Genomic DNA, 16,458 nt, shown 5'->3' with positions numbered 1-16,458 from the left:
TGTTATTTGAACCAAAGAGAATGGACTCTGTTTTGCCCATGTGTAATGATAGTTTGTTATCAGCGAGCCATATGCAGATTTTGCCTAGTTCCGAGCTGAGGGTTTTTTCAACCTGCAACTTGTTCTTGTCAGAGACCAGCAGGGCTGAGTCGTCCGCAAACAGGAACAAGTTGCAGTCACAGGCTGACGACATGTCATTTGCATAAATTAGGAAGAGTAGCGGTCCTAGTATGCTTCCTTGTGGAACACCACAGCTCACTGTGAGGGGGGGGGATAGAATACCGTTTACCTCTACCATCTGTTCTCTCCCCTCCAGGTAGGATTGCATCCAGCTCACTGATAAGCTATCAAAACCAATTGCTTTTAGCTTGTCAATCAGAATGGAGTGATTGACAGTGTCGAAGGCCTTTTGTAGGTCCAGCATGACCATGCCGCAGGATTTGCCTGCGTCCACCTCTTGTTTGATGTGGTCGTTCAAATAGAGGAGGCATGTGTCAGTGGAGTGGGACGTTCTGAAGCCAGATTGGAATTCGTAGATTAGATTTTTTTCCGCCAGGTACTTTTCGACCTGTTCAAAGACTATTTTCTCCATGACTTTCGAGATGGAGGTAAGAATAGAAACAGGGCGGTAGGCTCATGTGCGCACTCGCGAACTTTACCAAGTAAAGAAAAAAACAACAGACGTTAAAGAGAGGGTCCAAAGACCTCTGTACAAGCTACATATGTGATTACTTCTGTAGGCTAACACTTAACCTAGTTGTGGACTCGATGCCATGTTTCCCAAACGTAACAGATTACACACAACCCCCTCAGATAAAAAAGGTAAAGTTCACTCTTACTACTGCAAGAAGAACACCATCTTTTCATGATGAGAGAAGACAAGTCTCTTGACCGAGTGCTAGCCACAGGCCTTGCTAAGCACACATATATATAGCGACCAGAAAACTATTTTCAAAGAAAACTGCCCTACTCCCTAAGCAAACACACAACCCCACAGCTAGGTGAGGGTTATACATCATATCCCCAATATATAGTGAATAAACACGTTTTGTAACAAAAAACAGTCCCTCACCAGGAGGGACTTTTTATTTAATAACAAAAATCTTATGTTGGGGGGGACAGGGGTAAACAGGGGAGTCACCAGCGGCACCTGCCGCGTGCAGAGCGCTGTTTCCCCCCAGGGGGAGCCGGCCCGGAGGGACGGTGCTGGGGAACCTGATCACGTCGATCCCTACCGTTACCTCCGGGCGTGGGGCCACTGGCTGCAGCGGTCGCGGCACTCCCTCCACTCCTGGCCTTCTTCGCTGAAGGCCCAGCAGCGGCGGCGGTGGTGACAGAGGCAACGGTCGCGGTCCTCTGCCGGCGTTGCTTCTTCCAGACATCACTGATGGCATCGGGTCGGGGGAAATGTGGCTGGAGCACGGAGCGCTCCTCCTCCATCTCCCTGCAGGCTGCCGTCATCTGCTGCATGGCCGACCCGAATAATCCAGCATCGGAGAGGGGGGCCGTGAGCAGCGGAATCCTCCTCTGTTACGGCACCCGCGTCTGCTACCGCCAAAGGTGGCGCTGGATGAGAGTGGCCAGGGCAGACAACGCCCGTCTCTCTCACAGGACGACGTTGCCAGAGATGACCTATCATGTCATCAGGAACAGGTGCCAGCAGTGGCTGCGGCAACGCCACGCCATTAGCGGCTGCGGCGGCCGCCATGAGCTCGGGGAACAAGGCAAGCAACTCCCCTTGCATACCTCCCTCCACGTCACTCGCGTCCCTCAAGTACGGGAGGCTGCCTCGGGCGCCAATGTCCGACGCGGCAGATAGCTGGGCATCTTGTCTCTGGGTCGGAGGTTCTAACCCAACCCTGGAGTACAAGGGACCCCAAGGAGACACAGCACTCCCTGCCACTCCCCGAGGGGGAGAGTGATACGTCTCTACTGGGGCTTCGAACAAGAGAGCTCCCGCTCCCTCCATGTAATCCTCAGTTTCCATCGGAAATGGAGAAGAGGCAAGAGAACTCTCGTCCGGCTCTAGCACAACACTAAAACCAGGCCGTTCACCCCTGCTGCTCGCCGCCTTACGACGAGAGCGAGCCGAGGCGAATAGTCTGCGACGCAAATCCTCGGCCACCAGAGGTGCTGTCGGCCTTTCGGCCGACTGTCCACTGGCGGGGGAACCAGGGCAGGAACCCGGCCATCTCACAGGAGATGGAGGCTCAACAGCCCCTCGGCGAGGCAAACTTACCACCGGGCGGCGTCCAGGCGCACCTGGCTGCCACGGCCGCGGAGCCAGAGATGACGCACGGAGGACGCTGCGATAGTGAAGCGCTGGTGGAGGGTAACGTTGTGAGCGTCTCTAGACCCTCCGACGGTGAAGACATTATCTCTTAGTTTTTTCGTAAATTTGCGAGAGAGAAAAAAACAAAGATACAATGTCAACGTAGCTCCTTTCCAAAAACTATTTCGGCACTAAACTGTATACAGGCACTTTACGGTGGTGAAAATAGGGAAGGAGCTGATGGTGTGGCCACGACCCCGCTTATGTAGAGGGGCGGATGTGGGTGTGGCCAGGCGGATGGGTGTGTGCATGTGGAGAAAATTATTCATTATTAGATTGGATAAAGGGATAGTTCCAAGAGAGCAGAGCGTAAGCTATACGATAATATAACTCTGTTGTACTCATTTTATACCTACCTAGTGCTTTCACTGTCGACTGTTCTACACTGTAATCATAGTCATCATAATAATCTACCCATCTCACTATAGTCTACCCATATACTCTGTATGATAACAGAACTGTAATGATGTACAGCAGTGCTGTATATACTGCATATATACATTATATATGTATATTTACCGCATATATGGCAGGATGGGAGGACCAGTGTCGAGGCGGATGAGATCTGTGGTGTCAGGGAAAAATGTATTTCAAGGTGAGATATGGAAGTCTCAGGTGGTTTGGACATGTGAGAATATCGGAGAAGAGGGGGGGGGGGGGTGTTGAGAGGGGTGGAGGAGATGATTGTGGATGGGCGGAGGCCGAGAAGGAGACCGAAGCAGATATGGAGGAGATGTGTGGAGAATGATATGAGGGATCTGGTGATACATGAAGACATGGCACAAAACCACGCCCAGTGGCGTGGAGTCATTGCCCCGTCCAACCTCACTGTAGTGGGAAAATAGGAACGTAAAACGAAGATGATGATGATAATTTACCGCATATATATACATATTCATATCTGTCTGCATATAATCCTCCTATATACCTACTTATACACCTGCACATAACCCATATAACTCTGTATGATAGCATGTACAATGATGCTGTATATACCATATATATATATTTATTCTTACTGTATATATACAGTATCTATCCACCTGTCTGTACATACTTGCACATAATCCTTTTACATATCTGTAGATACTTTATCTAAATCAAATCAAATCAAAATCAAATCAAATTTATTTGAAAGGCCCGACAACACACGTTAATGTCCCCATGGGCCTGACGCGTCTTCTTTAAACAAATCAAGAAGAAACATCACAATAAATAAAGAACAAAACAAAACACCATAAAGTCCAAAAAATCTCAAATATACCGGATATATCGCCATGTAATTCAACTTGTCTCTTGAGCTATCTGTCTTTCCTCCTGATTGGAAAACTGCCCTAGTCTTCCCACTCTTTAAAGGTGGTTCTGGCTCTGACCCCAACTGCTACAGGCCTATTTCCATCTTGCCCTGCTTGGCTAAGGTCTTAGAGAAGCTGGTTCACAAACAGCTCAGTCACTTCATGGCCTCAAACAACATCCTGTCTAATCTGCAGTCCGGGTTCCGGCCAGGCCACGGGTGCCTCACAGCTACCCTTAAGGTCCTGAATGACATCATCACCTCCTTGGACTCTAAGCTGGTTTGCATCGCCACCTTTATTGATTTAGCTAAAGCCTTTGACTCAGTCAACCATTCCATCCTCCTACAGAGGCTCTCCAGCATTGGCCTTTCTTCAAAATCCTGCAGTTGGTTTGCCAGCTACCTTGCTAATCATGTTCAGCAGGTGAAGACGGAGAACATCTTGTCCGACCCTCTCAACATCTTTAAAGGGGTGCCTCAGGGCTCCATCTTGGGTCCCTTGCTGTTCTCTATCTACATCAATGATGTAGCCAAGGCTGCTGGAGATTCACAGATCCATCTATACGCTGACGACACCATCTTGTACTCAGCAGTCCCTTCACTCCACTCTGCGGCATCCACTCTTCAAATTAGTCTTACCTCTATTGAACAGTCCTTTCACAGTCTCCACCTTCTTCTCAACTCCAAGAAGACTAAATGTATGCTTTTTGATAGAAAGCATGACACTGCTAGCACCCCTAAAATCACCTGTGCCGACGGCTCAGAGCTGGAGTTTGTTACCTCTTATAAATACCTTGGCCTCTGGCTAGACCCATCCCTCTCCTTCTCTACTCACATAAAACACCTGCAGGCCAAAGTCGAAGCTCGTCTGAGCCTCCTGTACCGTAACAAAGCTTCCTTCACCCGCTCGGCCAAACACACTCTTGTCAAGATGACCATCCTCCCTATATTTGATTATGGCGACACCATCTATAGAATGGCATCCCAGCGTGCCCTCGGAAAACTCAACATACTCCATCATTCCGCCATCCGTTTTGCCACTAGTGCACCCTTCACCACTCACCATTGTGACCTTTATAACCTGGTGGACTGGATATCTCTTCACACCAGAAGGCTTCTTCACTGGCTTCAAATAATTTACAAAACCATACTTGGTAAAACACCTCTCTACCTCTCCTCCCTTCTGCACGTCTCCACTTCTAACTACAGCCTAAGGTCCAGCAACTTCATCAAACTCACCATCCCCAAACGGTTTCTGGACGCAACGCCTTCCGATTTGCTGCTGCATCTGACTGGAACACATTACAAAACACCCTTAAACTCACTGCCCTCACATCGCGCACTGCTTTTAAACTAAATCTGCAACAGATCTTAGCCGACTGTTGCACCTGCTGACTGCCTCCCAATCGTTTTGGACAGGCTGCTTTTGTATATAATAATTTGTTCTTAATTGCTTGCCTGGATAAATAAAGGTTAAAAAAAGAATATATATATATTTCTCTCTCTCTCACTCTCTCTATCTCTCTCTCTCTCTACATATCTCTCTCTCTCTCTCTCTCTACATATATCTCTCTCTCTCTCTCTCTCTCTCTCTTTCTCTCTATATATATATATATATTGGTATAATTACTGAGTAAATGCACATGCTTTGACTGCGGCGCAGCAGTGTGTGTCGAGAATAATCAACTCTATAATAGAGAAGACGGCACATTCATTACCATGATGACATGATGGCCTTTGAATATGTGAATTTGAGTATAATGTGGAACACCTGTTATTCCATGTTCTTCCCTGATCACAGGAAGCATTTACATAGCAATTTACAATCATTATCTCTCTCTCTCTCTCTCTCTCTCTCTCTCTCTCTCTCTCTCTCTCTCTCTCTCTCTCTCTCTCTCTCTCTTTCAAGTTTCAAGTTTCTTTAATAGTTGTCATACAGAAGTACAGAATACTTTTATACAAAATGCTTCTTACTGTTACGCTCCAGAGACTGTGCAAGACAAGATAAGTATGAAATAAAATAACATAGTATAGCATGTAAATTAGAAGTAAAAAAATGAGGTCACAGTGTTCAGTATAGACATATGTACAATGTTCGATGCAGAGTAGACGTAACTGAGTTACCATATAATATACAATACTGTGTAGTGTACTAATATACAATACTATATAGTGCAAGGCAGAAATAGGATGAGGTGCAATTTAGGTACAATTTACAGTAGGTGTACGAGTTGTAGTGCAAATCCTTTATCAATAAATATAAAGTGTGTTTGTGTGATCTAAAGTGTGGAGAGTGGGTGCTGCAGTGTGTTGTTTGTTTAAGTGAGTGTGTGCGTGTGGGTGTGTGTGCTGTGTGCATTTGATGGTTGTTGCATAGTGTTTATTGTTCGTTTAGCAGCCTGATGGCCTGGGGATAGAAGCTTCTTCTGAGTCTTTCTGTGCTCGCCTTAAGACTCCGGTATCGCTTGCCTGACCGCAGCAGTTCAAAGAGGCAGTTGTTCGGGTGGCTCGAGTCCTTAATAATTCTCTTAGCCTTCCCCTTGCACCGCTTGTTGTAAATGTTCTGGAGGGTGGGAAGCCCCCCTCCAATTGTGCGTTCGGCTGAACGTGTCACTCTTTGTAGTCTGCTACGGTCTTGTGCAGTGCTATTCCCAAACCAGGAGGTGATGTCTCTCTCTCTCTCTCTCTCTCTCTCTCTCCGCTATGTTGGACAATGACACACAAATGCTACGGGTGGCACCAGCGACTTGAGTGACACTGTGGAGATAAGGGGCGGGGCTGCCTGGTGATGCACCAGCGACTTGAGTGACACTGTGGAGATAAGGGGCGGGGCTCCCTGGTGATGCACCAGCGACTTGAGTGACACTGTGGAGATAAGGGGCGGGGTTCCCTGGTGATGCACCAGCGACTTGAGTGACACTGTGGAGATAAGGGGCGGGGCTGCCTGGTGATGCACCAGCGACTTGAGTGACACTGTGGAGATAAGGGGTGGGGCTGCCTGATGGATGAAAGAGCCTGTTGGGCAATCCTGTTGCCGGCACCCAAGTCATGTCAAGTCAAGTGTTCCTTTAGTAATCCCCTTGTGTTCAGGGCTCATAGCAGCAGGGGAGATGGGGGAGAGGAGGTACCGAAAGGAAGAAAGATAATCATATAAATTGCAATCATATAAACAATAATAATAATATAAAAAAGATATATAAAAATAAAACGTCATTATCTGTATCTGTATCTGTTCAACCAACAAAATGATCTGTTTCTGTATCTGTTCAACCAATAAAATGATCTGTATCTGTATCCGGATGGAAGACCGGAAGTGGGCGTGGTTTATACCAGACGTTTTTGGTACAATTATTGTACAATACAAGATGGGAACAGATGTAATCTAATTAAAGGTTAAATCCAGCATTTTTTGGCATCTCTTTTTACGCAGCCTGTACAGTAGACAAGCCAAATAACCACTTTTAGTGCTATTTAGCACCTTTTTGTTAAGAGTGTCGAAAAGCAGATCTTTGAACTGCAACCTCTGTATGAAAAGTGCTATACAAATAAAGTTATTATTATTATTATCTCACACACGTCACGTTCCTTCCTCTGCTAAAGCAGGTGTGTTCCTTTTACACAGCCTGTAGAATAACATGTAGGCTGCCCATATGATTTTATTGTTCTCTGACAATAAAGTTTAATCTAATCTAATAGTTGTGTGATGTTCTGAAAACAAAATCAGCTTCATAGAGCAGAAAAGGTTTAATAATGATACTTGGAAACAAATCTTTAAAAGAAAAGGGCTCAAGTCTCTTCTACAAATTCAAATTGGCCCATGTTCAAGATTGGGCAAGGGTGTTTAGTGTTCGGACTGCTGTGGGGAAAGTGTGTGTGTCTGGTTAAAATTGACCTGTAGCGACCTAAGGGCATGCGCTGGAATAAGTGGTGTGCTGGGTGGGAGGGATCGTTGACTATTTTACCAGAGCGGGTGACTGTGCGTGAGGTGTAGTTAGAGTCCAGAGAGGGGAGGGGGCAGCCAATTATTTTGGAGGCTGTCTTGGTCTTCACTCTCAACACAGGGGCACCCCAGGGCTGTGTACTGAGCCCCCTCCTCTACTTGCTGTACACATGACTGTGTGGCACAGCGGAACAACAACACAATTATCAAGTTTGCTGACGACACAGTCGTGGGGGGGGCCTGATCTCTGCAAACGATGAGAGGGCCTACCTGGAAGAGGTAGAGGACCTGGCGCGATGGTGTCGGGAGAACAGCCTCTCCTTGAACGTCAGCAAAACTAAAGAGATGATTGTGGACTTTAGCATCGACCGGTCGAGAGAGTGAGCAGTTTTAAGTACCTCAGAGTCCACATATCCGAGGACTTGACATGGACCACACACATTGACAGTGTAGTGAAGAAGGCACTGCAACGCCTCTACTTCCTTAGGCGCCTAGGGAAGTTCAAAGTGAGTCAGAAGATCCTCAAGAACTTCTACTTGTGCACAGTAGAGAGCATCCTGACTGGTAACATCACCTCCTGGTTTGGGAATAGCACCGCACAAGACCGCAGCAGACTACAGAGAGTGGCCCGTTCAGCCGAGCGCACAATTGGAGCTGGGCTTCCCACTCTCCAGGACGTTTATAACAAGCGTTGCAGGGCCAAGGCTAAGAGAATAATCAAAGACTCTAGTCACCCAAACAATTGCCTCTTTGAACTCATGGCCAGTACAGAGAGACTCAGAAGGAGCTTCTATCCCCAGGCCATCAGGATGCTCAATGACAATGACACTATGTAACTAACACACCATCATCTACACACACTGCACACACATCCACATGTACACACCTACTTTAAACAAACACTCACCTTACCACTCACTTTACTCACTTTAACACACTTTATATGTATCTATTATTAAAGAGATTTGCACCACATTCGTACCTCATTTGCACCCTACCCTGGGTTTTGTACCTCTGCATTGTACCTCACTGTTACTCATTTTACTCTGTATTGTATATTGTATATAATGTATATTGACTTTACTTACTTTTTACTTACTTCTTATTTACTTTTTTTTTTTTTTTTTTTTTACTTACTTTCTGTTTACTGTATGTAGCACACTCTCAGGGGCTCATACAGAAACAAGCATTTCATCATAAAGTATTCTGTATTTTGTTGTGACAAATAATAAACAAACTTGAAACTTGAATGATAGACTATACCTATAAATCATATCCCCTGGAATTGGAATAGTTTGGATAACAACAACAGCACTAAGGGTAGGACCATTTAACTGCATATACTGTCTACATAATTGTGAAGTGTGTTTATTGTTTACTGTTTAAAAGGATCGCCATTAGCTGCCACCTAAGTGGCGAGCTAGTCTTCCTGGGGTCCACACAGAAAGTGTGAGGATAGGGGTTCTTGTGGAGCCCAATAGCGAACACAGGAGAAGAGAGAATGGAGCGGTTTAGGGTGTTTTAATTGTTTCCCCCAAGCAGACAAGAATCATATGCAGGAATGTACAACAGACGGGGATGAATGTTCTTGGGGGGTAGCACAGGTGCACTCCTTGTGCAGTGCGGGAGGATGGTCTTGAAGCAGATGCACTCCGTGTGCAGTGCGGGAGAGCGTAGACACCGGCTGTGTCAGGGGTGAGAGCAGGAACTCCGTAGTCCAGCACCAAGGGTCCAGACGGGCACGCTGGAACGGAGTCCTTGGGCACAAGAGAGAGAGGTTAGAACAGGGAATAACAACAAGAGCGGGTTAGCAGGGCTTCAGGTCGAGACGTCGTACCTGGGAAGGCAGTTTAACACTGCGACACCGGATGACAGGATCTGCCAGTTGATATAGGACCCGCCTGATGAGGTAATCCCTTGCAGCCGCGCTGATTGATCCTCATCTGGCAGACTCGAGCCCCGATCGTGACAGAAAGTCAACATAAAACACAAAACATAGCAATACATGAGATACATATGACAATCACAATTTACTTAATTAACAATGATAATCTAAAAACAGTAAAAACATTGTAGACATCTTTATAAACATCAGAATATTTTCAGAAAAGGTTATTACATTCATGAGTAAATATTTCATTATTACATTCCTACAGTACAGTTATTTCCACTCCCAAAACGTGAACAATATTTTGCTCACATATTTAAGTAGTGCATTCTTAGGTGGTATTTGAAAGACACTTTGCTATTCAATTTACTTATGTTCAGTGGGCAGTTATTCCAATGATTGATGGCACGATAAACAACCGTCCTCTTTAAAGCATTTGATTTTGGACGTGGTAACATAATCTGTCCATCATCGGCTGACCTAGTAAAATATGAGTGAACCTGACTGCATCTGACAATTTGTTTGTATAAGAAAACAGGTAGAGATGAAAAGACAGTGTTCCTGAAAAATGTAACCGTGTTGAAAACCAGCCTATTCTCTACCGTTAACCATGAGAGTTGACGGTGCATACTGATAGTGTTTGTTCTCATGTGTAACTTTAGGAACGGTGTTCCTAATATACTAACCTACACTGTACAGTAGCACTCAACACTTTGATGAACATTGTTACTCAGCTGATAGAGTTGTGCCCTTCCTTCCTTCTGCAATCTGTTAAATAAAGTCAAAGAGAAGCGGCCTATTCTCAGTCCTTGCCCCACAATGGTGGAATGAACTACCCACCCCAGTTAGGACAGCCGAAACACGTCCAATCTTTCGCCGTTGACTAAAGACGCACTTCTTCAACCATTATCTGAAATAATAAAAAATTAAAATAAAAAACTAACCCTAACCTAACTAACCTTACTGTCATGCACTTGTCCTAATAAACTAAGCTACACTGTAACACGCAGCACTTTGATGAACATTGTTACTCAACTGATAGAGTTGTACCCTTCCTGATGACTTGTCGTACAGAACTTGTAAGTCGCTTTGGATAAAAGCGTCAGCTAAATGATGTAATGTAAATGTAAATGTAAAGTTTTCATTCATTCATTCATTCATCCTGCTGACTTGTTGTATAAAACTTGTAAGTCGCTTTGGATAAAAGCGTCAGCTAAATGACAAAATGTAAAAATGTAAATGTAAAATTGGCGTGAAGGCTGCTTTTAGTGCATTGTGCATCTCAGGTTGGTTCTGAAATAGGTCTCCAAAGACGTGCACACGCATACGATAAATATAATTAATTTCACATGCATATTCATGATGTTGTTTACGACAAGCTTTCTCCAGGCTTTTGGAAATGTAGGGGAGACCTTGCTCGTCACGGGGCAGCTGATATACTAGGGAACACATCTGTTAAGGAACGTGTTGGCGAGGACCCAATAGCGGAACAGAACGAGGAGAGAACAGGCAGGACACAGAGGGTAGAGGTAAAGAATATAGTTTACTTATTAAAGGCAGCAACAAAAACAGGGATAATCTCAAAACGAGAGCACATCAAATGCTGGCAGAGAGCAAAGGTACAAACCACGAACGAAAAACACAGCAGAGCTGGCAGGGAAAAGGTACAACCTAACTACAAATAAAACACTATCAAAACGAGACGAAAACAAACAAACACTAAAACACTAGAAAACACTTACTGACACCAGGGCCCTCATTTATCAACGTTGCGTACGCACAGATATGTGCGTAACCCGTGCGTACGATCATTTCTAAGCAAAGTGTGGGACTTATCAAATTGAACTTGTGCTTGACTTTGTGCGTATATATACCTCCAAACGCGATTAAATATTGTTTCAAATAAAAAGCAACATACTATTATTTTGTGTCATGTTTCCAAATAAGATTGGCCACAACGAAATGCTTTCTACTTCAATTTGTTGGTTAGAATAGATTACCTCGCTCCGTTGAAACTTCACTGAGACTGAAAGTAAAAGACAGTATTTTTCTTTTTTTTGTGAGCTCCGCGCACAGACGTGATAATAATAATAATAACAACAATAATAATAATAATAATAATAATAATAATAATAATAATAATAATAATAATAATAATAATAATAATAATAATAATAATAATAATAATAATAATAGCTTCATTTTATATAGAGCAAGGTCCCATGCAAGGTCGCTTTACATAGATAGGCGGGGGGAAATAACAAAGTAATAAACATAGTGGACAGACACACAACATATAAATATGATGATGGGATTCAAGTTCGCGTTTTTATTGATCACATAGGCAGGCTATACATAGGCTACATGGCACGGTCCATCGTGATATTGTAGATGGATCGAGTAATAGACTGTTATTACTGTACCACCCATGTAGCTGTCAAAGCTCCATCACAAATGCAGTTATGTGAATAGAAAGGGATTCCACTCGGTGATGGGCATTTGCCTGATAAATGTCGTTGCTGCCGGGAGGAAAGGCATGCTGCATGTTTTCAATTCATTAAATACAACTGATACTTTTTGCAAGGGTTTATGACTGTCATACAAATAATCAACCAACTACATACTGTAACTTTTCAGTGCACGTTCTTATTTACATTGTGACAACAGCCTTGTGAGCTCCCGCACACAGACATGTGGAATTCAAGTTCATGTTTGTATTGATCACAGGCAGGCTACACATGGCGTATAGGCTACATCATACATGGCAGTGAGATTCATTGTTCTTGTATATGCTCTCCTATTATTGTTTATATAGGCTACCCAATACCGACATCAAAATAGATTGTATGCCTCTAGAAATCATATGCAGCAGGTAGAAAATTGACGGAAAATCCGTCGCGATTTGGAATAAAATTGAGGAGAACTTTAATCCCTGGGTATTAATCGAACAAAGCGGAAAAAGGCAGTCATATTCCAGCACGGTCTTTATTAGTTAATATGGTCTTTAAGAGATATCATATCAGCCTGTCTCGTATTTCTCCATAACACGCTTCCCTCGGGTCAGTCCATTATTTCACATCCCATGGGGGTGTTTCATTACCATATATGGATAATCGGGGCGGTTCTGGTATGCAAATACGTAAAACCAACAATACAAGTACTGACAATTGCAATTCTACAACAAGAAAAAATGAAGGAAAAGCTGTCGGACATGGAAGGGAGACCGCGGAGAAATAATACCCGGTTATGGGGATTGGAGGACGGAGTGGAAAGGGAGTCTATGGCCCTGTATGTGGTTATGGAGATTCAGAGAGCCCACGGGGCGCCTGCGCCGAAGCAGCCCGCTGGCAGGCCCCCCGAGAGCGGTTACTATTAACTTTTTGAGATTCGAGGTGAAGGAAATGATAAGGAGACGTGAAGGAAGAGACGAGGTGAGACACGGGGAGGCGAACGAGAGGAGTACATAAAGAACGGATTAACCACCCCAGCTATAGACAATAATGCCCAATGGAACACATACAAGAATGCGCACTATAATCACTGCAGATGGAAATAATTAGGAGGGTAAATATACAACACATAGAATAATTGGAGGAGTAAACATGCTACACACAGAGAATGGAGAACTATAATCACACAGAGGTTTACACACATTGGACTGGGATGAAGGAGAGTCAATGGAACATGGGACTCGAATCACGGGAGGACTGGAAGGTGGGGGTCTCGGAACAGGAGGAAAAGCAGACAGAGAACTTTGACCAGGAGTTCTAGCACAATAGACAACATGAATGTTGGACAATTATAGTGAGATGAAGGGGGGCCAAGACATCAGGCACCCCTCGCCACTAGGCAGAGCCCTCTCAACAAGAGAGCCAATACTCTGCACCTACCAGCAGGGGAGAGGGGGAGACTTATGGATCCCCGTGCACCTTGGGAGCGATTTATGTAAAGTATATATGGACAAATATGAAGGACAAAAATTCAAAATGTTGGACATGAAGAGAGGCTTGGAGAGCCTCCTGCGGGGGGTATCTTCGTCTCTGGGGGGGGGGGGGCTTCTCCAGTAGGAGGGCTGATCCCCCTCCAAACCGCCAACCGGGGAAAGAGTGTGCTTATTGTATTGTTAGTTTTATTTGTGTGCGGTGATGTCGGTGACATGGGATCCTCGGCCGTCGTGCCTGGGCGGTCAGGTGTCGGGGCCGGGGGGGCACCGGGCTTGGCGTCGCGGGGGGTCGGGGGGCCATTGAGGCGTGGTGCTTAGACCTTCTGCGGACCTGGGCTTGGGGCTCTAGTGGGCCAGGGGCCTGGCGGTCGGGCGGGGGTGGGTGGGGGCTCTGGGGGCTCGGCTCTGTGCATGGTGGACCAGGATATGGGGGTGTTCTATCTCTCGGGGAGGAGGGAGGGGTCTCTCTCAGGGGGATCAGAGAGGCTGGGCTTTGCCCGGCGGGGCCCTGTGTGTTGGGGGGCCGATGGGCGTGGGGTGGGGCTCTCGGGGGCATGGGGAATAGCAGGCTTGGCTCGGTGGGGGGGAGTCCCCTATCCTTTCCTCTACTGGGCCTGGCCCAATTGATTCAAGGGACCCGTGTCGATGGGGGCCCGGCTACGGGCGCAGCGGCCTAAGATATGGGGGGCGCCAATGGGCTCAACTCAGGGGGGTGGGGGTCAGCGTTTAGGCGGTTTGACCCGGGAGAGTGGGATCCCGTGGGTTGTGGGTTGGTTGTGCGTGGGGTGGGGGGCTTGGTGGCATGGGAGGTAGCGGGCTTGGCTCGGTGGGGGGGAGTATTGCCCCTCGCCCCTCTACTGGGTCGGGCCCAATCAGATTCAAGATGCCCGTGTCGCTGAGTGCTGGACCCCGTGTGGGACGGACCTGGGATGCGGGGGAGCCCGGTTTCTAGGGGGGGAGGGTGGGAGGTTCCTCTTGCGGGGGTCTGGGAAGATGAGCGCAGCCGAGTTCAAGGGGCCTACATCATTGTACTGTTGTGTTATTGATGTTATTGTATATGTTGTGTTGTATGTCTATAAGTGTTCAATAAAAATGTAAGTTAAAAAAAAAAGAACAAAGATGGAACATTTTCTAAGAATTGTTGATAAATGAGGGCCCTGGAGACCAGGAACGAATAACAGAGCATGGAACGAGGGTAACAGCACAGACAGGATAACCAGGTAGTTTTTGATGTCAGTCCTACAGGTAGTTTTTGATGTCAGTCCTACAGGTAGTTTTTGATGTCAGTCCTACAGGTAGTTTTTGATGCCAGTCCTACAGGTAGTTTTTGATGCCAGTCCTACAGGTAGTTTTTGATGCCAGTCCTACAGGTAGTTTTTGATGCCAGTTATACAGGTAGATTTTGATCTACAGATGGTGCGCCTAGCCCCTTAGGCGAAGCATGCTGCGTCAATGGAGCTTAGGACAAAAAAAGATTATTAAAATATATGTGGCCAGGTTGGTTCTGAAATAGGTTTCCAAAGACACGCATACGACAAATATAATTAATTTCACATGCATTCTCACTCTCATGCTCTCATCATTCGACCCTTCCCCCTCCCCCTCCCCTCCTCCAGGAGCTGGTGAAGCTGCGTGGCGGCACCAAGACTCCGCGCGGCACCGGGGTGGACTGCGCGGCGCTCACCTGCATGGTCCAGCTGGCTCAGATCATGGTGGGGGCGGGCCTCGGCGCGCTGGTCAACATGGCGGGCAGCGTCATCGTGGTCGTCCTCTCGGCCTCCACGGTGTCCCTGATCGGCTGCCTCTTCATCGCCCTCTTCATCAGACACGTGGAATGATTCAATGCCGCTCGTACGATTGTTGTTGTAATGATGTTGTTTTACATAAATAAAGATTCTTTATTATAACCTTTAATCATTAGGGCTTCTTGTTTTTTACTGTGACAGAGAGAACAGACAGGTCCAAAGGTGGGCTTGAGCCCTGGTCCCTTTGACCCTGTCATACAGAGAGTGCCCTTTGACCCTGTCATACAGAGAGTGCCCTTTGACCCTGTCCTACAGAGTGCCCTTTGACCCTGTCATACAGAGAGTGCCCTTTGACCCTGTCATACAGAGAGTGCCCTTTGACCCTGTCCTACAGAGTGCCCTTTGACCCTGTCATACAGAGAGTGCCCTTTGACCCTGTCCTACAGAGAGTGCCCTTTGACCCTGTCCTACAGAGAGTGCCCTTTGACCCTGTCCTACAGAGAGTGCCCTTTGACCCTGTCATACAGAGAGTGCCCTTTGACCCTGTCATACAGAGAGTGCCCTTTGACCCTGTCCTACAGAGAGTGCCCTTTGACCCTGTCCTACAGAGAGTGCCCTTTGACCCTGTCCTACAGAGAGTGCCCTTTGACCCTGTCCTACAGAGAGTGCCCTTTGACCCTGTCATACAGAGAGTGCCCTTTGACCCTGTCCTACAGAGAGTGCCCTTTGACCCTATCCTACAGAGAGTGCCCTTTGACCCTGTCCTACAGAGAGTGCCCTTTGACCCTATCCTACAGAGAGTGCCCTTTGACCCTGTCCTACAGAGAGTGCCCTTTGACCCTGTCATACAGAGAGTGCCCTTTGACCCTGTCATACACAGAGTGCCCTTTGACCCTGTCCTACAGAGAGTGCCCTTTGACCCTGTCATACAGAGAGTGCCCTTTGACCCTATCCTACAGAGAGTGCCCTTTGACCCTGTCATACAGAGAGTGCCCTTTGACCCTGCCATACAGAGAGTGCCCTTTGACCCTGTCATACAGAGAGTGCCCATACTACACTGTAAAAAAGAAGACTGTAAAAAAACGGTAAATGTCTGGCAGCAAAAAATACTTACTGTCAAATTACAGTAAAATCAAATACATTTACAGATTACAACCTTTATTTAATGGTTAATATTTGTATAAAAGGTAATTCATAGTATTGTTATGGCATTTACACTTAAAGTAGAAAAACTAAAATAATCTGTAAAATAATCCAGTGAATTTCCTTTTTTTTACAGTGTACAGAGAGTGCCCTTTTAGAAATGTTTGAATGTT

At 46.1% G+C, this 16,458-nt stretch overlaps 1 protein-coding gene across 1 annotated transcript in view; it reads left to right on the top strand.

Annotated features, from left to right (window-relative positions):
- The window catches only part of slc45a2 (solute carrier family 45 member 2), a 298,180-nt gene extending 282,888 nt beyond the window's left edge, over positions 1-15,292 (top strand). Inside the window, exon 7 of the mRNA XM_084326175.1 lies at positions 15,014-15,292. Coding sequence (XP_084182301.1) covers positions 15,014-15,235 — 222 coding nt within the window. The 3' untranslated portion in view covers positions 15,236-15,292. The remainder of the gene's footprint in view (positions 1-15,013) is intronic.
- Positions 15,293-16,458: the final 1,166 nt, after the last annotated feature.

The sequence above is a fragment of the Notolepis coatsorum genome, assembly GCF_963971535.1.
Source record: "Notolepis coatsorum genome assembly, chromosome: 12".
Classification (NCBI taxonomy): domain Eukaryota; kingdom Metazoa; phylum Chordata; class Actinopteri; order Aulopiformes; family Paralepididae; genus Notolepis; species Notolepis coatsorum.
This window is presented reverse-complemented; position numbering and strand designations above follow the sequence as displayed.